Source organism: Trichosurus vulpecula, chromosome 2, assembly GCF_011100635.1.
Source record: "Trichosurus vulpecula isolate mTriVul1 chromosome 2, mTriVul1.pri, whole genome shotgun sequence".
Lineage (NCBI taxonomy): Eukaryota > Metazoa > Chordata > Mammalia > Diprotodontia > Phalangeridae > Trichosurus > Trichosurus vulpecula.
The window spans coordinates 320898214-320922349 of NC_050574.1; the positions used below are offsets into that span (position 1 = coordinate 320898214).

Genomic DNA, 24136 nt, shown 5'->3' on the forward strand with positions numbered 1-24136 from the left:
AAATGATTGGAGAAATGTTAAGTACTCTTCAAGCCAATATAATAAAAATGACAGCACTTCCTAAATTAATTTATATATTCAGTGCTCTACTGATCAAACTCAAAGGAAAGCCAAAACATTATCCCTACCCTCAAAAGAACTCACATTCTAATGAGGGGAGGGGAGAGAACAACACAGAAATCACCATTTAATACAAAGTCTATTAAAAGTAGATAAACTAAAGGCAGAGGCATCCTGTCATGAAGGAATAGCTAAACAAATTGTGATTTCTGAATGTTTGTCTGCCAAAAGAAATGATGAAATGGACATTTACAGAGGAAACTGGGAAGAACCCTTTGAGCTGATAAAAGTGAAATAAGCAGAAGAATTTATACCATGATAACTCTGTAGAGAAAAGTGACTTGGAAAGACTTTAGCATTCCTACCAGCACAGTTATGAACCATGAGTCTGCAAGCATGAAGATAAAACATGCCCCTCCTGATAGGTGATAAACTTCAAATTTAGAAAGAATAATATGCTTATTGGTTACGGTTAATGTGAGAATATATGACTTGAAGACTGTATTTTTCTTTTTTTCCCTTTTTAAATTTGCTTAAGCTAATGGGAGGAGGGACAAAGTAATTAAAAAAATGCTTGTTAATTGGGAAAAGAATCTAAAAAGTGAAAAGATCAGTCAAAATATTTCTGCATAAAAAAGATTTAATATTTTATTTCTATCCAGATGATGAACAGTGAACTGCAAAATACCGTATGAGCATTGTCCTTGGGCTTCTCTTCTGTATTCAGTTTGATTGTTTGGCTGCTGATTTCTTAAATTTTGTTACTTTGAATAGGTTTTTAGAGTTTTGATTTTTTTTTTCTGGCAAGACAGTTGGGGTTAGGTGACTTGCCCAGGGGTCACACAGCTAATAAATGTCAAGTGTATGAGGCTCATTTGAACTCAGGTCCTCCTGACTCCAGGGCTGGTGCTCTATTCATTGCACCACCTAGCTGCCTCAGCAATGATACTTAAAGGTGATGAAATAGCTTATTTTGGATATTAATGCTTAGGTAGTTGAAGCTTTTTTTAAAATTTATTATGCCTTTTGCAAATTCTAGTACATAGTAACAAAAATATTTCACTTCAAATTTCATTTTTTTTTTCTATCTATTTTTAACCAAAAGCAGATTTTGGGTCTTTTTCCCCCTTTCATTTACTTTACATTCATCATATATGAAGATGTTTTTGATAACAACTGTGCCTCTATGGTGGGTGTTGAATAAACAAGATGTTATTCATCTAAGCAACGAGGTATCCTATGTAAGTTAATAGAGAAATTTAATACAAAATAAATTTTCATAGTTTATGAAACTTCATATTATCGAGATGAGTAGAGCAGGGAAAAGAAAGAGGAGAATCTGAGCAAAACAGAAATAATGACCGTCTTATAGTCGTTTTCATGTTTTGGTGAACAACACACCCAACAAGTAGATACCCAGTCTTTGATTAAAGAGCTCCAGTGCAGTTCATCTTGCCTTTGTGTAGTTCTAACTATTAGGAATCATACAGCTTTTCAGTCTCCTTACTAAAATGTGATGCCTAAAACTTTACATAATACTTTAGATCAGGGTTTCTTAAACTTTTTCCACTAGTTACCCCCAGTGCTTCTTAAACTGTGGTTCGCAACCCCATATGGTATAGTGAGATACCAGAAGGCGGTGGGGCCATCACCTCCCTTGTTCTGTATAACAGGTCATTCTTGTGGTTGTATGATTTGTCCTTTGTTCTTGAAGAGGACCATGACAATCACGAAGATGATTCTTAATTTGCAAGTAAAATGGATTTGAGTGAAGGAGGACTGTGCAAAGTCAGCAGCCTCACTTTGTCCTCCAGAGCCGTCTGGGTCCAGTGGCCTGATATAGATCAAGATGATTGGAGATGGCCCAGGATGCAGTGAGAGACCTTGGCCTTTTTAAGCTAAGGTCTTTCCAAGTTCTCACTTTGACTGAGGCGACACCCATTCAGTGATTAGGGTTGTTTGAGAAGCGAGCCTAGGAGTGGTCCCTTTAAACAAAAAAAGTCTCTCTCAATGCAATATATGGTTACATTTTTTGACTGCCATATCTGTCCCATTGATAACTAATATCATATCCAGAGTCTGCTCAAACCTCTTGACTTTAAAAAAAAAGATTGAAATTTTTATTCATTTACGTCTAATCTTTTTTCACACAAACTGTAACTAACCAAGATTACTCCTATTTTGTACTTAGGAAATTGGTTTTTTTGGAACCCAAACTATGACGCTTTTGATTTAATTTAGTATTTGGTAATATATGGCTAAGTGGTATGAATCTATGAGTGCTTGTGCTATTTCACAGAATTTCAAGCTAGCAAAGAACCCCAAAAGCCATCCTGTCCAGAATGAAGATCTTGTTCAGCATGCTCAGCCATGCTATTTAATAGCCTTTGCTTGAAGCCCTCCAATGAGGCAGAACTCCTTACCTCCCAAAGTAACCCTTTCCAGTTTTATATATCTCTAATTGCTAGGGAGTTTCACTTATATCAAATGTACACTTGCTTCTTCACGACTTCCATCCATTTTTATTGTACTTTGGAGCCAGGCATTGCTAATGTTATCTCTGTTCTTCACGAAGCCGTTGCAGATACTTGAATACCGCTTCCCTCTTCTCTCTTAAGTTTTCTAGTCTCCAGTCTGTACAGTGCTATTCTTAACCAGATGTCTTATGTCATAATCTTGAGACCCTTCACTAATTGTACCCTCTCCTGCTTCTCAGTATAATTCTTAAAGGATGATGCCCAGAATGGAGCATAGTGATGTGATGTGGCCAAAGTAGAGTATAATAGACACTGGGCCTAAAATTGAGTTTGCATTAGCTAATTAATCAAATTTGGAGTACATTTTCTTATCAATGCTATGTTGGTCTCACTGACTAGGGTTATATTAATTTGATTTCCAGGTCAGGCCCACCCACAAAAAAGCCCAACTAACTTATCATGTGTAATTCTAGTGGTGCTGTTTTATCTCCATCTAATCACGCTGCTGCTGTTAGTAGAAAATGAATCTCAAGTTACAGCAGCAATAACTCCCCTGACCAAGTAATGCTGAGCAAAAGTTGTTTTGTTATGGGCAAATAAGGAGAGGGAAAGAAAAGATTGACTAGTTACTTAATTCTCTTAATATTTATGAGAATGGGGTAGGTAGGTAGGTAGCACATTGGATAGAATACGTGGAGTCAGGAAGATCTGAGTTCAAATGTGGTCTCAGACACTTGACACTTCCTAGCTGTGTGACCCTGGGCAAGTCACTTAACCCTGATTGCCTCGCACCACCGCCCGCATGTAAGAATAGAAACTATCTCTGTGTACTTGTATATCTATAAAAGAAAGGCATTCCTTTTACATCTATGTTTAAAAGTAGACATCCATCTAGGCCTATCATAATCCATATGTTCTGAATTGATTATCAGAAAGCTCTACTCTAGATTTTCTGAATTGATTAATGAAAAGCGGTCACTTTTTTATTGTTCCAGATTTAGGCTGCACATTTTTATGTATTTATTTATATAGGTTACCAGGGGACGTGGACTTTATTGGAGGTCCAGTTTATGGCTAACACTAGATTTGGAGTCATGCAACCTAGGTTTGATTCCTGGCCCTTCTAATTCTCTGTATAACCTAAGCAAATGATTTCACTTTTCTGGCCCTTGGTTTCCTGATCTATAAAATGAGGAAATTGGAATAGATGATTTCCATGTCCACTCATAGTTCATAATATATTATACTAGGATCTTCTATAAAATACTTACTCTGATAGTTCAGTCATTATGCAGTTATATAAAGTTGGTATTCTTTTTAGCAACAGATTTTAACTCATTCACTACTTCTCATTCTGTGCATCCATGGCTTCCTATTACTCCTCCACAGGGACCTTACACAATATGATGGAAGCCTTCTTCAGCTCCCTCAGTATCACGTGTATGTTAAAGAACATATGACTATTCACTGGTTATTCCTCCTCTCATTTTGTGAGAATCCTCTCTTCTTTTCCACATGTATTCCTCTTTGTTCAGTTCTTGGTTGGTAATGTGTCGTTTTCATGCCCACCATGTGGTACTCCATGTGCTTCTTGCTGTTCTGATGACCTGTAGTTTTAATTAATTCTTCACAGACTATGGTATTCCATACCTTTGCATCTTCCGTATTACCCAGTGAAGGCAAGTATTAGACTTTTTTTTTAATTGAGCAAGCCAAAAATATGTCCATCCTTTCTCACTATGTACTCCCTTAATTCTTTCCACTCTGAGGTTTACCCCCGCTCCTCTATAGGAATTGTTCTGTGAAAGTCACCAGAGCCTTCCTAATTGTCAAATCTAGTGACTTTTGTTCATTCTTTCTACTCTTTGAGTTCTCTGTGTCATTTGACTATCCTACTTATGTCTAGTGAAATATACTCTCCTCCTTTTGTTTCAAGAATACCTTACTCTCTTGGTTTTCTTTCTCTTTCTGTAACCACCCTTTTCTTTCTTTTCCTGCTCATCTGAGGTAGGTGCTTCTCAAATTTCTGTCTATGATCTCTGCTCTCTCCCTACATTCTCATTCCTAACAATTTAATTCTCTTTCATAGCTTTGCAGAATACCAAATATAGATGTTCAGGTCGTTTTGGATTTTCGAGAGGGAGCAATAAGATAAATCGAATTCTTAGGAAGATTAATATTAGAGCCAATCTTCTTGAGTAGTTGAGAGGCTCTTTTAGCAATTCAGCCATGAGTTAATAATTAGGTTGAGGATAGTAGCAGTGGAAATCGAAAGAAAGGAACAAATCTGAGGTCAGTCAACAGGCATTTATTGAACATTTCCTACCTCCTTAGGAAAATAGAAAGAACAGTGTTTTATTAAGCACCTACTATGTGCCAGGCATTGTGCTTAGAAGTTTATACATATTAACTCATTTGATCCTCACAACAACTGTGAGGTAGGTGCTATTATGATTTGCATTTACAGTTGAGGGAACTGAGGCAGATATCGGTTAATAGACTTGCCCTGGTTTACACAGCTAGTATTTAAGGCTAGAAGGCCAGAAAGAAAGGCAAAAAAAAAAAATGATCTCTGCCCTCAAGGACCTCTCATTCTAATGGAAAAGACAAGTAACTATATGCATACAGAATACATAAGGAAGGGGCACTGAGGAAGAAAGACCAGGAAGGGTTTCTTGTAGAAATTAGGTTTGAGCTGAGTCTTCAAGTAGGTCACAGAATCCACAAGGCAGTAATGAGGAGGGAGCGCATTCCAGGCTTAGATAAAAGGCATAGAGTTGGGTGATAGAGTATTCTGTGGGAGCATTTGCAAGTAGGACAGTGTCACTGTATTGTTTTTGCAAGAGAGTAAAGTGTAAGAAGTCTGGAAATATAGGAAGAGCCAAATTGGTGAGGCCTTTACATGCCAAACAGAAGACTTTATGTTTAATACCAGGAGGAATAGAGAGCCACTGGAGATTATTGAGTGGGTGAAGTCACATTGTCATACCTATGCTTTAGGAAGATTATGCTGGCATTTGGATGGAAGTTGGGTTGGAGTAGTGAGAGACTTGAGGTAGGGAAATCAACCAGAAGGCTAGTGCAGTCATCTAGGCATTAGGCAAGCAGTGCCTACGCTAGGGTGGTAACTTTATGAGTAGAAAGGAAAAGGACATAAAGGAAAGATATTGTGAAAGAAGAAATAACAAGACTTGACAATATAATGAATTTGTGGGTTTTGTATGAGGTGACACTAAGGTTGTGAGTATGAATGACTGGGAGCATGATGATGCCTTTGCCATTACGAAATTAAAGAGGGGTAGAAAGCTAATGAGTTCTCTTTTTGCTATATTGTTTGAGAACCTTTCGGGCTATCCATTTTGAATTGTCCAAAAGGCAGTTGGTAATGGGAGACTGAAGCTCAGGAGAGAGTGTAGAGCTTAGTATATAGAGCTGGTTATCAGTCATTTTCGTAGGGATGATCATTGAATCCATGGAAGCTGATTAGAGAGGATAAAAGAAGGCTCAGGGCAGCCCCTTCGGGGCAAGAGATTCATAATTAGTGTGTATGACCTAGATACACATCTAGGAAAGGAGATTGAGAAAAATTGGTCAGACAGGAACCAGAAGAATAGTTTCACAATAACTTAGAGAAGGAAAAATATCCAAGTAGGGAGAGACATCAACAATATCCAAAGCAGCACATGGGTCAAGAAGGATGAGGATTGAGTAAAGGCCATTAGAATCAGTTAATGGTTCATTGATAAGTTTGGAGAGAACTGTTTCAGTTGATTAATGGGGTTGGAAATCTGATCAAAGAGTGAGTGAGAGATGAAGAAATGATGGCAAGTAGTATGTATGACTTCCTCAGAAGTAAGGGACCAGAGATATGAAAGTAGATAGCAGGAGTGGACAGATCTAGTGTTTTATTTGGCATGGGAGTTTCTTTGGTGTTTTTGTAGGTAGCAGGGAAAGAAACAGTAGATAAGAAGAAACTGAAGATTGAGACAGTGGGTGAGGTGGTGGTTGGTGGGGTGGGGTCAATCTGCTGGGGAAGTGTTTCAACAATCCAGCTAGCAGCTGCTGTGGGGGTGTAAAACCAACAACGACCAGCTCACAGAATGCTGCAAGCCCAGGTCCTTTTGATCTGCTTTAGTAAGGAAAGCAACGTTAAGGGGATAACAATCTTAGTTTAATCCATCATACCAATATCATTCACTTAGTCCAGGGGAAAAAGTCAGCACCCTGAACTTCAGAGCAAATACAAACAAATTACAAACATCAACAGACAGAACTTGGCTGATTCAAATCCCAATACATAGTTACTAGAGTTTAACAAAGTCCCAACATCCGGGTTACGAGCTGGAGGGCTGTTAGCTACAGCTGCCTGGAGTCTCCACTCAGCATGCCACCAAGAGTGAGAGCCCTCAGCAAATGGCTCTGTCTTCCCTTTTTTATACAGTTTCAGACATTATCAAACACCATCTGAGCAACTGGAATTTAGGCTCCTGTGATTGGCTCTGGAGTTAGCACCTAGTAATTGGGGGTTTGGGACAAACTTAGGAGCAAAGATCTAATCAGGCCTCCCTTAGTTAGCCCCACCTGGGGCCCCACCTTAGTTACCCATTCACACCCACATAGGTTTAGCACCTAATAGGGGTTTGGGTCTGGGGCTTAGCACCTAGTAAGACTCAATCAAAGACACTTAATCATTTTAAAACAGGAAGAAAGTCCCAACTTAATTGATATTACAGGAAGATAGGAGGGGATGGGATGCCTGTAGAGAGGTTTCCCTTGTCAAGGAGAAAGGTTAGCTCATAATTTGAAAGGGAGTGAAGGAGAGGATAGTTGGGGAGAAAGTTTTAGTGGCATGAGATGAGGAAGAAAGAAAAGTAGGAGCTCTCAATGACATTTGGTGATGTTTGAAGCAAAATCCTCACCTGAAGGGGGAGTATTGTGGGGGGACTTGAGAAGAGAGGATGATGTTTGGAAAAAGCTGTTGTATCAAGTGGTATAGTGAATTTATCAGAGAGGTGTAGAGGGATGGTCTCACTGCCATGAGGGCCAAGTTGAGATAATGTAACATAAATTTGTAGTGAACTGGTTGGCAGGGTTTTGTGATTTTCTTCAACTCCATTCAGCAGCAGGAGGCTATAATCCAAGCAACCTTAGCGCAAGGGTTGATCCAGTGATCAGAGATGGGACCAAACTAGGGCAGTGGTTGTGAGTAGATAGAAGAGGTCAGATGAAAGGGATGTATCAATAGAAATTCAAGATTTGACAGTGGGTGAGAAGAGCCAGGGATTCCAAAAATAATGTAATTTCTTGTTTTAAACAAGATGTGCCTATTTGGGGATCAACAAGTTCTTCAAACTTAGCAATCTAAAAGGCACTTTAGATGGAGGTCATTTGGTCCAGTGGGGATTACAAATCCAACACTCTTATACCACAGTGCCTATTTATTGAATTGTGGTGCTTATGACTTGAAAAATAAAATCATTCTCTTATTCTTTTTTTATTTGCTGCTTCTTACCTGATGAGCATAATCTAAAAACCAGGAGAAAATATATCAATTTTGTAGTTCAAAAAAATTATTGGCAGGAATTAGCCAAATGAGATGGAGAATCGATTTTGTTGCTCTCAGTATCAAAATTTGAATCTTTTTTGGTAGCTTGTTACAGTAGTCAGTGTCTTAGTGGCATCAGTTCTTTCATGGTTGGAGGGAGAATAATTGGCTAAAACAGACATCTATGAAAGAATTGAACCAGGTTTCTTTTTCTTGGTTCTGGAATTGGCTGTTGCTAGTTTTGAAAGAGATGACAAGATCTCTTTATTATTTTCTTGCCCTGTCACCATCATTAGTCTGTATCAATAGCGTTAGCTCCTCCCTTTCTCCCTGCATGAGAGATGTAACTAATTTGAAAATAAAGATAATGTAATTTTATTTTTGCTTTGTGGTAGTCAGTTTTGCTATAACTTGACGTATGCATCCCCCCAAAGCAAACTTGTGTAATTAAAAACTATAGGGCTTATGGGAAAATGGCATTTAAGGTCACAATGCTCAAAAATTTTGTCAGTGACATAAAAAAAAAATAGGAACCTAATAATGGTAGCACAGTTTTATATGTGGTAAATTGTTAAGAAAGTACTACAATAAATCATGGCAAATTCCAGAAGCCTCTGGCTGCTGCTGCTCTGACTATGGGGGAAGGGGCCTAGGTAGAAGGAGTACTGTATGGAGAGCATTTCTGATCACAACTCCTACTGCATCAGAAGATACACAATAAATATAGCACTTGGCCTTTAAAAAGACCTGAAGTTTGCTTGTGGAAATGGGCTTTGAAAGCATCACAGCTTGTGAGTGATTGTGAAGTGGTACAGATTTCTGCATTCTCGATGTTGCAGGGAAGAAATTGTGCATGTGCAAACTCAAAATTCAAGTTATGCTCAAATTGTTCCTTTATATATCAGTTGTGGGACAAATTTACATTTTCCAGACGTGTTATAGGAGAACTGACTGTATATTTGTCTAATTATTACTTGCAGATGCTATGGAAACAAGCTCACAACTACCCTATGTTTAACCTTCTTATGGAAATTGACTCTTACATGTTTGCATGTGTGAACCAAACTGCTGTCTATGAGGAGCTTGAAGATGAAACAAGAAGACTCTGTGATGTCAGACCTTTTCTTCCAGTTCTCAAAGTGGTGACGAGAAATTGTGACCCAGGGGAAAAATTAGACTCCAAAATTGGAATTCTTATAGGAAAAGGTAATGTTTATCTTAGTATTGAGGTTCCTATTTGTTTTTCTATTATGTGGGAAATGATTAATATCATAAATATGTGGAAAGGTATTTATTATATACGTACACATAGATACATGCATACAAATACGTGTAATGTGTGGGTTTTTTTTTTAAAGTCAGGTTAATTGTGAATAAGCCTTTAGCATCAATTCTTGTGAGGTGATTATCATTACTAAACCTTCTTAATTCTGTTTCTCAGCCAAAGATTCTTACTAATATTGATCTGATTTTAACACTTAATTGTATTCTAGTTTATGCAGACTAATTAGGCAGAGTAATGGACAAATGGAAACACAGCATACCTTTTTGTTCTGTATGGATGTGTACATAAATATCTCAAGTGACCAGTGGGTTGAGAAAGACTCCTCTTACAGAGGTGGGCATGGTCTAGAGGCTGAAAGAGCCTTCATGTTCTGAGTAGTATGGTGATTTAAAGATTAAGGCAGTGTGATGATTTAAACCCTTGAAACAAGTAAAGACTTAACTTTCCTAATGTTGTGGGAGCGGGGCCTGAAGTACAAGCATTGAGGGTGTTAGCCTGAACTAATTTTTAATGACCCAAGACACTTTTCTCTGGAAAAGAGTTGCAAAAATAGAATATATAATAATGCCCATATTTTTAGGCTTGGTTGATGTGTTTAGTTTTAATGATTTTTTTCTGCTCTTTTCCCTTGTTACAAGGAATGGTTCAGTGGATAAGGAAGAGATAAAAAGTATATTTGGATATTAAGGTGATATGCAAAAGTAGAAAATTAATTAAAAGTTTTTTTTAAATAATATTTCTTGGTTTTGCAATCATGGTGTACCAGAATATTCACAGTACCCAGAAAACTGCCCTTTTTTTCCACAGCTACTATTGTATTTAATTCTTACCTAGTGCTAAGCCATTTTATTTTTTATTTTATTTTATTTTTTTCTGAGCAAGGTAATATTTTTTTAAATTTAATTTAAATTTATTTATTTAACATATTTAGTTCTCAGCACTGATTTTCACAACAGTTTGAATTACAAATTTTCTCCCCATTTCTCCCCTCCCCCCCACTCCAAGATGGCATGTATTCTGGTTGCCCTGTTCTCCAGTCAGCCCTCCCCTCTATCACCCCCCTCCCCTCTCATCCCCTTTTCCCTTCCTTACTTGTAGGGCAAGATAAATTTCTACACCCCATTGCCTGTGTATCTTATTTTTTAGTTGCATGCAAAACCTTTTTTTTGTTTTGAACATCTGTTTTTAAAACTTTTAGTTCCAAATTCTCTCCCCTCTTCCCTTCCCACCCACCCTCCCTAAGAAGTCGAGCAATTCAACCTAGGCCACATGTGTATCATTATGTATAACCCTTCCACACTACTCGTGTTGTGAAAGACTAACTTCATTTTGCTCCTTCCCAACCCATCCCGCTTTATTGAATTTTCTCCCTTGACCCTGTCCCCTTTCCAAAGTATTTGTTTTGATTACCTTCACCCTCATCTGCCCTCCCCTCCATCATTCCCCCCCCCCCCCTTTTATTTTTTTATCTTCCTCCCTCTTCTTTCTTGTGGGGTAAGATACCCAACTGAGTATGTATGGTATTCCCTCCTCAGGCCAAATCTGATGAGAGCAAGGTTCACTCATTCCCCCCTCACCTGCCCTCTCCCCTCCTCCCACAGAACTGCTTCCTCTTGCCACCTTTATGCGAGATAATCCACCCCATTCTATCTCTCTCTATCTCCCTCTCTCAGCATGTTGCTCTCTCATCCCTTAATTTCATTTTATTTCTTTTAGATATCTTCCCTTCATCTTCAACTCACCCTGTGTCTGCTCTTTTACATATATGTATATATACACACACACACGTATATATATATATATACATACATACATATACATGTAGATATATACATACATACACATTCACTTATATATATATATATATATATATATATATACATAAACATATATATATGCATATTCCCTTCAGCTACCCTAATACTGAGGTCTCATGAATCATACATGTCATCTTTCCATGTAGGAATGTAAACAAAACAGTTCAACTTTAGTAAGTCCCTTGCAATTCCTGTTTCTTGATTACCTTTTCATGCTTCTCTTGATTCTTGTGTTTGAAAGTCAGATTTTCTATTCAGTTCTGGTCTTTTCACTGAGAAAGCTTGAAAGTCCTCTATTTTATTGAAAGTCCATATTTTGCCTTGGAGCATGATACTCAGTTTTGCTGGGTAGGTGATTCTAGGTTTTAATCCTAGCTCCATTGACCTCCGGAATATCGCATTCCAAGCCCTTCGATCTCTTAATGTAGAAGCTGCCAGATCTTGGGTTATTCTGATTGGGTTTCCACAATACTCAAATTGTTTCTTTCTGGCTGCTTGTAGTATTTTCTCCTTGATCTGGGAGCTCTGGAATTTGGCAACAATATTCCTAGGAGATTTCTTTTTGGATCTATTTGAGGAGGTGATCGATGGATTCTTTCAATTTCTATTTTGCCCTGTGGCTCTAGAATATCAGGGCAGTTCTCCTTGATGATTTCTTGAAAGATGGTATCTAGGCTCTTTTTTTGATCATGGCTTTCAGGTAGTCCAATAATTTTTAAATTATCTCTCCTGGATATGCTCTCCAGGTCAGTGGTTTTTCCAATGAGATATTTCACATTGTCTTCCATTTTTTCATTCCTTTGGTTCTGTTTTATAATATCCTGATTTCTCATAAAGTCACTAGCTTCCACTTGCTCTAATCTCATTTTTAAAGTTGTATTTTCTTCAGTGGTCTTTTGGACCTCCTTTTCCATTTGGCTAATTCTGCCTTTCAAGGCATTCTTCTCCTCATTGGCTTTTTGGAGCTCTTTTGCCATTTGAGTTAGTCTGTTTTTTAAGGTGTTGTTTTCTTCAGTGTATTTTTCAGTATTTTTTTGGGTCTCCTTTAGCAAGTCATTGACTTGTTTTTCATGGTTTTCTCGCATCCTTCTCATTTCTCTTCCCAATTTTTCCTCTACTTCTCTAACTTGCTTTTCCACTGCTTTTTGAGCTCTTCCATGGCCTGGGACCAGTTCATGTTTTTCTTGGAGGCTTTTGTTGTAGGCTCTATGACTTTGTTGTCTTCTTTAGGCTGTATGTTTTGGTCTTCTTTGTCACCAAAGAAAGAATCCAAAGTCTGAGACTGAATCTGGGTGTGCTTTCGCTGCCTGGCCATATTCCCAACCAACTAACTTGACCCTTGAGTTTTTCAGTGAGGTATGACTGCTTGTGGACTAACGAGTTCTATGTTCCACGTTTGGGTGGGAGGTGCCAGCTCTGTCAGACCCACACTACTCCTTCCCCAAGAACCCCCAGCCTGGGCTGGGCTTAGATCTTCAGCAGGCTGTGCACTCCTGCTCTGATCCGCCACTTAATTCCTCCCGCCAGGTGGGCCTGGGGCCAAAGCAACTGCAGCTGTAGCTGCCCCACCTCCGCTGCCCCTGGGGCTGGAAGCCCAACCGCTACTCCTTCCACTCCTGCAGCTTTTCCCACTAACCTTCTCCGCAGTCTTCAGTGTTTGTGGGTCGAGGGGTCTGGTAACTGCAGCAGCTCACTGAATCAGGGCGCTAGGGCCCCCTCCGCCCAGCTTCTGTCCTGGATGGTCCACGCCACTCAGGCTGGGCTCTGCTCCACTCCATTCCCAGCTCCCAGCTCCCAACTCCATGTGGGATAGACCTCACCCAGAGACCATCCGGGCTGTCCTGGGCTGGAGCCCTGCTTCCCTCTGCTGTTTTGTGGGTTCTGCCGTTCTAGAATTGATTCAGAACCATTTTTTATAGGTTTTTGGAGGGACTCCGTACGGAGCTCACAGTAGTCCCTGCTTACCAGCCGCCATCTTGGCTCCGCCCCCCCAAGCCATTTTATTTTTAAGTTTTATCGATGTCTTATTTTTCGTATAACCTGTTTATTTCCCCTTAACCTCCCTCCCAACATTGAATTCTTTCCTGTGACATAAGTAGTTAAGCAAAAGTGTCACAGCGACCAAGTATGCCACTGTATACCATATTCTATCTCTGTATTCTCTTACCTCTCTACTAAAAAATGGAGGTTTCTTTCATTACTCTGCAGGACTGAGATTAGCCATTACAGTTAGTCAGAATTGTATTACTTCTTAGTGTTGTTTTCACTCACATTACTGAAGTTACTATGTACATTGTACTTCTGGTTCTGCTTAATTCCTTATGAATCAATTTATGTAAGTTTTCTCAAGTTTCTATGTTAATTTGAATCTGTCTCATCCATTTTATATGCCTTAGTGGAAATACATAGTCACTCTTTGTCTATTCATGGTAGTGAAGACCTGTGTTTTCTATCTTAGACAGCATCATGAAAAAACTGATTTATATTTGACTATTGGATATTGTGTTCATTTCACATTGGATTTTCCTTGCAAATTACATGCTTCTTAGTTGAATTTTAGAATCATTTTGAATTTTGGAATCACTGTAAAAAGATGGTAGCCTAAAGACCTATTGTGGGTGTTGGGAAAAGCTAGCCAATGAGTAAGCAGATATGATGGAGAATTTGGAAGATTGGCCAATCCACTTTAAGACCTCAGCTAAAAGGATTCTATAGGATCTTCGTCCTTTTCAGAGCTTTCTGTTGATGCATCATGTTCTCCTGATAGTCTCAACAATTGATATAGCCTCAGGCACATGAATATAAAAGCATATAAAAATTAAACTTGAGCTTTTTTAATGCATGTACTGTTTAGCCTTAAGTCTAAGCCTCTGGCCTAAGAGTTACAAATATAATTTCATAATTGTCTTTTAATACCGTTGAGAACTGAAATTTAAACCTCCCCCCCCCCCCGCCCCCAATCTCCTAATGACCCTTTATTTCTTGTAGTCATATTGTGTTAAGTATATTTAGGAAACAATTTATGGATAAGTTATGATAAGCATATTTAGAAATTAACTATTTTAGAAACAATTCTAGTAAACTTTAGAATGGAATTTCATTCAAAAAATACTTAATAAGTCAGGAGTTAGAGTTGCAGATTATGTAATGAGATAAACACAACTAGGGACTGATGAGGTCATTCTTCCTGGTAAAACAATAAACAATTGGTGAGACTGTAACTTCTGTTCAGACTTAGGAGCAAGCTTGTTGCCTCTGCCTAGACGAAGACCATGAAACTTTTCCTGATACAACTGAACTAACTGCTCTAAAATACGCTTTCCTGAAAGTTGATGTGCCTGATCATTTCATTTTTTTGATGCTCAGTGTAATTTTAAGTCCATCATTTGGTTTCTGGCTTTTCTTTATGATGGGGTAATATCTATACCTCTGTACATTCCAGCAGAGATACTATGAGAGTCTTGATCAAAGCATTTTCAGAAATCTTTGCAAAAAGCTTTTTTCATTTTTTTTTTGGTTAAACAAGTCCTTGATTTTCTCTGCTTATGCTTTGATTGTGCTACCTGTTACAGAGTTGTTAAGAAATGTGTACTTATAGATATTAATTTTAGTGAAGAAATACTTCCTGGTAATTTTTTTAACCTAGAAAATGTTCTTTTTGACAGGTTTTTAAAACAGCACTATGTTTAATCTACAAAATAATTCCACTCAACTCTTGCTAGTAGGTGTGTAAGAAATGTATTATATTAATGAATGAAATCACTCAGCATGTAGTTCAGTGATCTCTCTTCTCACAAGTTTTCTGATTGTATTGGTAGTATAAAAAGTCTCTTTTGGTGAGTCTTCTTATGTGAAGAGTAACCCCTCTTTAAGCTACCCAAAGGACTTGGTGGGGCTATCAACAAAATTATCAACAAATTCCTAAGTATTTTACTTCCCTTCAGTGGGCCTCCGCTTTTAAGCTCTCAGATGATTGGATCAGACTAACTATTCTCAGACCTTCTTTCCACCTCTAAATTTCATGATCTTATTTCAGTCAGTTATTAATAAAGTATTTATTAAATATATACTGTGTGCTAGGCACTGAGAATAAAAATAGAATGAATGAAACACAGCCCTGCTTTCAAATACCTTAGATGCACAGGCTCAGAGACTGAGGCACAGATTCTAGTGTTTTATCCCATTCTAAGGCTGATGGTTATTTGGGCAATGATGTAGAAAGAAGAACACAAACTTCTGATATTCTTTCAATCGAACTTCTTATGTTAATATAGAGGACCTCCTCACAGTCAAATTTTGTTTCACTATCCAAATTCAAATTTTAATATTCAATTAATCATATTTATTATTTCCTGAACTGATTCATTAGAATAATCACAGATCTAAAAGAAGCTTTAGTGTACTTTGAAGCAGGAGTGGTTCCTAATTAAATACAGGAAAGTAGAATATTTTACTCAATTGTGTACTTAAGCATGACTGCTGCTGTTTGAAACTCCAATTTATGTACAAATTATTTGAAACATTTTAAGGGCCTAACACATTATTGATAGAAACTTCCACATTGATGACTAAAGTTTGTAAAGTATTTAGGTAGAGGTCCTCAGTTTACAATAAATATTAACATCTCATTATCTAGAAATAGGTATTGAAATAATGTTTCTTCCGAAGAATTTGTTTTTCGTGTTGTAGATCCTTAGTGTTTGGTTATACAAATCTGTTCTTTACTAAAGTTTAAATCTTTTAGCCATGGGAAGTTTAACATTTTTAATAATTTGCTCTTGATACCTGTCAAGATAGATGCTTGTTTTTCTCCCTGGTTTTATATATACTTCTTTGAGATAAGATTATCATACATCCATATTAACTTTCATGCATGTATTTATCTTCCTCTTGTACAATATAATTCTTTTTACTTCATTGGCTAGTTACGTGATCATCCTATTTTGAATTCTTTTAGGTCTCCATGAGTTTGATGCCCTGGAAGATCCCGAGGTGAATGAGTTCCGAAGTAAAATGCGCCAGTTCAGTGAAGAAAAGATCCAGTCGCTTGTGGGATTGTCTTGGATGGATTGGTTAAAGCACACTTACCCACCAGAACAAGAACCTTCCATTCCTGAAAACTTGGAGGATAAACTTTATGGTGGAAATCTTGTGGTAGCTGTCCATTTTGAAAATTGCCAGGTGTGTTCATATGATTATAATGCAATTTTTTAACATTTTCCCTTGGGATTCCAGTATCAGCCTTGTAAGTGGCTGATAGCCCATGCGTTGAGTTCTCAGCATTGAAGTCAAATGAATGTTATGTTCCCTAATGACTTAGAAATGAAGAAAATATAATTCAAGACCATTTGTAAACTGGGCTACTTGTAGGCTGTGATTTAATTACTATTATTGAATAGATTTTCCCATTAAGATCCATATTTTTTCTACAGACATTTGCCTGGGGTATTCCTATTGTTTTTGAACAAAGGAGGGAACATAATACACAGAAAAGTGTAGAAGATAAAGCAGAGTCTAGCAGCATTCTCCACTCCCTCCCCACTTCACGAGACTAAACTTTGCCATTTTATTTATTCCACGGTGCTTAATTCTTAAAATTCATTATTTCCTGTCAGATGGTCTCAACCAGTGATGCTAGACAAGCCCAGGCACATAAGTGCAAAAGAACTACACATATGCTCAATCTGCTTCATGAAAATTTGCTTTATAATGCATTTTCAAGAATTACTTGCATTATAAATGTAGAAACAGTCTTTACGTTGAAAATTGGATAATAAAAATTCATAAATGCAAATAAAAAAATTGGGAGAGAGGAGAGTAACTAGTCAAAGCAAATTTAACCCCTTTTCTTGTGGTATTAATTTAATGGCAGCCTAATTGAATAATCTTACTCTCCCCCACTCAACCCCCCCTGCTCCAGTCCATACCATAGTTGAGAAAATTTGAAATGGGACTTTGAGAAATGATTTTCAAGTTCTCTGATGGTAGAAAAACAACTTCAGCAGTTCCTGTTTTACAATAAACCAGTGGCCGTATTGCTGAAGTAAAAGTAAAACCAGTTGTGGTAATGCTTAGACCAGAAAGAAAACAAGTCTTTTGACCTTTAGTTTTTGGAGCGTAAAAATTGACTTTTAAATTGTAATTTGCTCCATTTCTTCTCCTTACCTTCCCTCATTCATCAAATGGACTTGTGCTTAAGTATTAACCTTTTCAGCTATTCTCCAATTTCTATCATTTTTTAATTTATACTGAACAGGAGGAAATTTTGATGGAAAGCATATAGAAACATAAGGGGGAAGTGTTTGAGTCTTTGATTTCTTTGTTCTAAAAAGATACAGATGAAACCTACTCTCCTATACAGCTATTAAAAGAGGTATTTTACACACCTTATTTTTAAACTAATTTGTCTTCCTGGTTGAATAGCGTTATAAAAATTTCTTTTTTTCACCTAGTCTTAATTGGATTAGGAGCCTTAGGATCAATCTGATTCAACTTCTTAATATATTATAAGAGATACCTATACAGTATTCTTTATATATGGTCATCTAGGCCTTGCTTAAATGTGTTTAGTTATAAGGAATTTTCAACTTCACCATACAGTGTTGGACAATTCTAATTGTTAGCAAATTGCTTTTTATGATAATGAGATTAATGAAATTTATACTGCATAGTTCCTGTTCTGGCTTTTGTAGCTTATATCTGTCTATTCTATCACATATAGCCCATCATGTATTTAAAGATAGCCTTCTCTAATGTAAACATTTACAGCTCTGTCACCTGTCCTTTGTTTGACATGATTTCCAGATCTCCACTCCTTGGCTCCTGATTTTTGTTCTACTTATAATGTTGTTCCTAGAACTGAAAATATTAGTGTATAATGGGACTGTTGCCTCCCTAGATCTGGACACTATGCAGTTATAAATTCACCATGAATTGGAAGTCATTATTGTTTTTAACTCTAGTTGGGAAGTGTTATATTGAAGTTGATTGATAGTTTTCTACTGAAAGCAGAGAAGCAAATAATGGTTATTCTCTGACATTCTTTTGTGGCAGCTTAATGCATCAAAATAATTGGAATCTCAGGGTACTTAATTTTGAATGGTATTGTGGTCAAAAAAATTTCAATATAAGTGCGGTATTTTATTATTTAATAACTTGCTTTCTCTTTTTAAAAGGATGTATTTAGTTTCCAAGTATCTCCTAATATGAATCCTGTCAAGCTAAATGAGTTGGCAATCCGAAAACGGTTGACTATCCATGGAAAGGAAGATGAAGTTGATCCCTATGACTATGTGCTACAAGTCAGTGGGAGACTAGAATATGTGTTTGGTGATCACCCATTAATTCAGTTCCAGGTATGTAAATTGTTATAATTTAAAATCAAATAATTAAACATTTAAAATTTATTATTTTTATAAATACATACTTAATAAATAGCAAATGAAATGAGCATTTGTATATACATTGTAGAACATACTAAGAGTATTTTATATGAAACTACAGGACTCTTATGTGCTTCTGTTTTGTTGTTTGTTGTTGTTGTTGTCGGGTTTGTTTGTTTTTTTTTAAAGACAGTCAGGATTAAATGACTGCCCAGGGTCACACAGCTGGTAAGTTTCAGAGGTCAGACTTGAACTCGGGTTCTCCTGATTCCAGGGCTGTTGCTCTATCCACTTCACCACTTAGTTGCCCCTTTCCTTTTAAATATACAACAGATCCCAATATGTAACTTTCAAGTATGTACTACTTCTCTGTAATTCTTTCTCCTTCTTTCTGTTGTCTTTTGTGCATGTCTTTAAAAAAGAGATGCTTTAATTACCCCTTTTTCTTCTCTCCCTTCTTTTCCCTTCCCTTCTTCACCTTTTACTCTATTCTTACTACCAACATTTGTAGAAAAGTAGAAAAAAAGAAAAACAAATCTCTTGCAGCAAATATTTATAGTTGAACAAAATAAATTACTACATTGGACTGGTCCAAAAATGTATGTCTTAGTCCACATATCTTGCATCTTATCATTTCTTTCTTAATAACTGGATATCACGAGTCTTCATTAGTCCTACAGAGTTGTAGTTGGTCTTTACATTGATCTGAGTTCTTAAATTTTGAAAATACAAGGCCCAGAATACTATAAAATATTATTTTAAAAAAATAGTTCCATTTTTCCATATTTTTCTAATGCTAATGAGTTGAAAAAGTAATACGATCTCTTTATACCATTTTGTTAGAGTGTGCATATATATCATGCACAATGTAGATTTTCTGATCAACATTTATTCTTATTAACATAGTGCAACTTCTGCTTATGAGATTTTAATCTAAAGGGATACAATTATGTTGGCATTTTTGTTTCAGTATGTTCCTCTTCAGTACCCTTTGTTAATCTTTCTGATATTCTTGCCCATTCTTTGGACTTTGTGTAAGGCAGCAGACTTAATGCAACAGGGGACACAAAATGTTAGTCTTAGTTTTGGTCTCTGGGAGGTTATAGTCTGGTTACTGCATTTCAGTCATCTCTGATTCTCTCATTAAAAGTTTCACTTTTACATTCGTAGTACAATACAGTCAGCCAAGAAAAACCAAAATAATTCCTTTAAGAGTGAATAACAACAATCAAGCAACCTATCATTTAGTGTTCCTGCTTCTAGTCTAACTTTTGTCAGAATGCTTTCCATTTTTTCAAGCAGATTTTATGAAGTAGGGAGTTCTTTCCTAAATAATTTTCTAATTATCAAAGTGAAGACAGAACTCAATAAAATAGTAATAATATCTCTTTGGAGAAATAAAAGGTCTAGAATGTCAAGGCAAATAATGAAAAAACAGTAGGGGAAAGAAGGGCAAAATAGCATTTCCAGACCTCAGATTTTAGCTATGATTCAACAGTTATCAAAATCATTAGATTTTGGTTAAAAAATAGAGAGATGTATTAGTAGAATAGCTGAAGAAGAATCAGAAACAATAGAAATCAACTCAGTGTATGACAAATGAGAAAACAAATTCAGCAAAAGTAAAGAGTTTTCTTTAATCTTTAACCAATTCCATGTTGTAAATGTATTCTTGCCATTTCTTGCATATTATTTTGTCTTATTAATATGATTGAATCATTTTAAATTTCAATTGATATTCAAAGGAAGAGGTCATTAAAATTTTTCAATATGTTGTACTTGTGTAAATATAATCAATCTCAATTAGATTTTTTTTCCAGTACTCTATATTAATTCAAATTTCAGATTCCAATTATCTGACTAACTTAATCTCATTCTTGATTTAAAATTTTTGTGGAAGCGCTGTGTTGAAAGAATAGTACAAATTTTCACTTTGTAAAAATTGTCTTCTCTGCTATTTCAGTATATCCGGAACTGTGTCATGAATAGAACTCTTCCCAAACTCACTCTTGTTGAATGCTGCAATATCAAGAAGATGTGTGAACAGGAAATGATTGCCATAGAAGCTGCCATAAATCGAAATTCATCCAACCTTCCTCTTCCACTGCCACCAAAAAAAACACGCTTAATTTCTGTGAGTTTAACTCTTCATTTTTAGGTGATCTTTCAGCTTATGCACTTCACTTCTTGGAATTTTCCTTCTCCATTTCTCCTCTTACCACACCAAGAATCAAAAGACTGTCATTTATTAATCTTTTCTTTCTAAATTCTTACCTTTTAAAAAAGATTTATGCTGTTATTTTAATTTTCCTCTTATCATTTTAAACTGTTAAAGCTGCATTTCAGTTAAGGTTTACTTCCATGTCTATGATTTTACTGTTGTGTTTGGTTCTATGTTTACATTTTTTAAAGGAAAAATAGTTACGTCAGAGAGTCTAAGATTAAGTTTGACAAAATGGAGTCCAAGTCAACTGATTGAAGAGTTACATTGAATCCTTAGTACGAGTCTCAACAGTTGACATCTTACTTGCTAAGATGTTTATAGTGCTGGTGTTTTCAGCTTTTGGCCTAAAAGTGGTGGGCTTCTTTGAAATATTTTTTAACCTACCTGTGGCTATGAAATATGTCTCTTTTAAATATATCAATCGTGCTAATGATTATCATGTTTTTAGAATTTCTTACGTAAATTACATTTGTATTACTTTTAAGAACAAAAGGAGATACTGTTCAGTCGTACTGGCTTCTTTCTTTAAGCAAATGTTTATACATTCTATATTTTAAGCACACAGAAGTTTCAGGATCCTTGTTCTAAATTCCAACTACTAGTATGAAAAACTGCCAATAAGGTGGTATTACTTTATCTCATATCATGTCTCATTCTCCTTGGAGTAATGGGTTGGTCTTCTCTTCCTTCCCAGCTCTCCAACCTGGACATTTCATAAGTGCTTTTACACTTACACACACACACACACACACACACACACACACACACACACACACACGTTGTGTGTGTGTGTATATTTATATGTTGCTATATTTTCCTTAAATATCAATAAAATTCATATTGAATATTCTTATCAATATTCATTATCTGATAAGAATTTTCCATATTCGACGCACAATATTTTGTCACTTTAAAAAGGCTGGCACCATTTAAAAATTGTTATCTTTTGTTTTTATATCCCCTTCATTTCTGAATATAGCCCTCCCTTCTCTTCTACCCAGAAAGTCACACCCTAGAATAATAATAATAATAATAATAAAAAGATAGGAGAAAAAAAAGAAATTCAGCAAAACTAATCAACACAACAGTATGGTCTAAGAGTGTAAGAAATGTTCCACATAAATAGCTTTTTGCCACCCTGCTTCAAAGTAAACAGAGAGGTAGATTTTCTCAATCACTAGGACCAAGCCTGGTCATAATTACAGAGTTGATTTCTCTTTTTGTTGTTTGTTTTTGCACTTTTCATTGTAAAAATTATGTAAGTCCTTTTCCTAGTTCCATTTATTTTTCTTCGTATCAGTTCATAATTCTTCTGAAAGCTTTCTGTATTTCACATATTTGTTGTTTATAGCACTGATGCCTCATTATATTGTATACTCATTCCCAGTCCGTGGGCACCTACTTTCTAATTCTCCGATATTTCAGTAGTGATGCTATGAATAATCAGACTGCTCTTTCTGTCTTTCACCTCCTTGAAATATATGTACCTACAAGAGAGATCTTACTCAGAGGCTATAGATGTCGTCGTCATCGTCGTTGTTGTTGTTGTTGTTACAATTCCTACATTGTTTTTCAAAATATTTGGACTAATAATTCACAGTTCCATCCAATAGGTGTGAGTATGCCCTTCTTTCCACAGCCCTGCAATATTGACTGGCCATGTTTTGTCCTTTCTACCAACTTGACCGGTGTTTGATAATAAGAGCCTTTTTGATTTCATTTCTCTTATTAGTGATTTGCAGCTAACTTTCATGTGGTTGTTAAATGTTTATAATTCTTGTTTTCAGAACTGTTTATTCATATCCTTTAAATACTTATCCAGTAGCTCTTGGTTTTTACATATTTTTGGTAGTTTACTATATCTTGTACCTCAAAACTTTTTCAGATATTTGATGGAATTTTTGTTTTTGTCTTTTTCCAAATTGTCAGCTTACTTTCCTTCTTACCCTCCTTGCATTGATTTGCTTTGTACAAAATCTTTTCAATTTGATAAAACAGTCACTAGCCTAATTTTCTTCTTTTTTAGAATGTTTGGGAGAATACCCAGACTTTCCAAGTTATATTGGTTAAGGGGACTAAACTGAACACAGAAGAAACTGTCAAAGTAAGTATTATCTAACATTGGAATTGACCTGTCTGTCACTTAATGGGCCATTTTAAATAACTTATTTAGCATTTGTGTTTAGTATTTGCTCAACTTATATGCAGTTAAGTGGTACTAAAAGTAAAATGTTTTCTTTAAAAACATTAATTTTTTCAAAGATTGGGTAAAATTAGATTTAATCCTTGAATAGACTTAACACTTTTCCATTTTATAAAGATTAATTTCACTGAGGATCATATTATATAAACATTAAAGACCAAGAAACTGGATCATATGCTCATATGAAGCAAGCTAAACTCTTATTACCCACCCACCCTTACGACCTCTGTTCATACCATTTTTTTTTTTTAAACATGCTGAACACAGAAAATGTAGTACCATTTCCTGGAAGAAAAAAGATGACTGCATTATAGACCACAAGCTGTTAACACATGGGAATTTATTGTGCAATTCTACACAATTTCATAAAAACCTTACAAGGCATTTTATCTCTGAAAGTATTAAGTATGCATTTTCCCTTTTTTTGTTTGGCAGATAATTGAATAATACTGTAATACAAGAAAGCCATTTAATTAGTCCATGATATTTCTGGAGTGAACATATACTTAGAAGCACTTGCCAAAAAGAGCCAGTTCTTGACTTTGTTCCATGATATAAAGGTCTTGTGGCAGTTAAAATGCCATGGATTTCCCCCATATTCTAAACCAAAATTTTGATTCCATTAATACATATGCTGAATGTCCCTTGAGTGATACTTCCTTTTCAAAAGTAACAAAATTTCTTTTAGTTTATACACACACACACACACATACATACATACATACATACATAAATACACACAGCAACCTTCCAAGAAATAGCCAAATTATTCTCCTACTTACCGCAGGGTATATTCACTAAAAACCATTAATTGAAAGAACCTAATAACATGATTGTGACTAATTAACCATTTCACTTTCCAGATTTTATTTTTTTTATTTTCAGTTTATCATTTGATAACAGAAAGCAAAATGTGCACTTTAACCTTGCTAGTGTGGTAACAATGATATCTTTTTGTATTTGGCATAATTTTTTCCCCTTTAGCATTGTCATAGTTACTGTATATGTTATTTAGCTGGATGTGCCTTTTTTACTTCACTGCAGACTAGTCTTATGTTTATCTGAATCACGTTCGTCATTTGTTATGCGGTAGCAATATTCTGTAGCCATTCTTGTAATCACTGGGCATATGTTTTATTTATG

General features: G+C 36.1%; 1 protein-coding gene across 3 annotated transcripts in view; it reads left to right on the forward strand.

Annotated features, from left to right (window-relative positions):
- Positions 1 to 24136, forward strand: part of PIK3CB (phosphatidylinositol-4,5-bisphosphate 3-kinase catalytic subunit beta) — a 117694-nt gene that overhangs the window by 36944 nt on the left and 56614 nt on the right. For all 3 annotated transcript variants that reach the window (XM_036745631.1, XM_036745633.1, XM_036745632.1), the window contains 5 exons: positions 9063 to 9288; positions 16142 to 16365; positions 18360 to 18539; positions 20530 to 20700; positions 22817 to 22894. In XM_036745631.1, coding sequence (XP_036601526.1) covers positions 9063 to 9288; positions 16142 to 16365; positions 18360 to 18539; positions 20530 to 20700; positions 22817 to 22894 — 879 coding nt within the window. The remainder of the gene's footprint in view (positions 1 to 9062; positions 9289 to 16141; positions 16366 to 18359; positions 18540 to 20529; positions 20701 to 22816; positions 22895 to 24136) is intronic.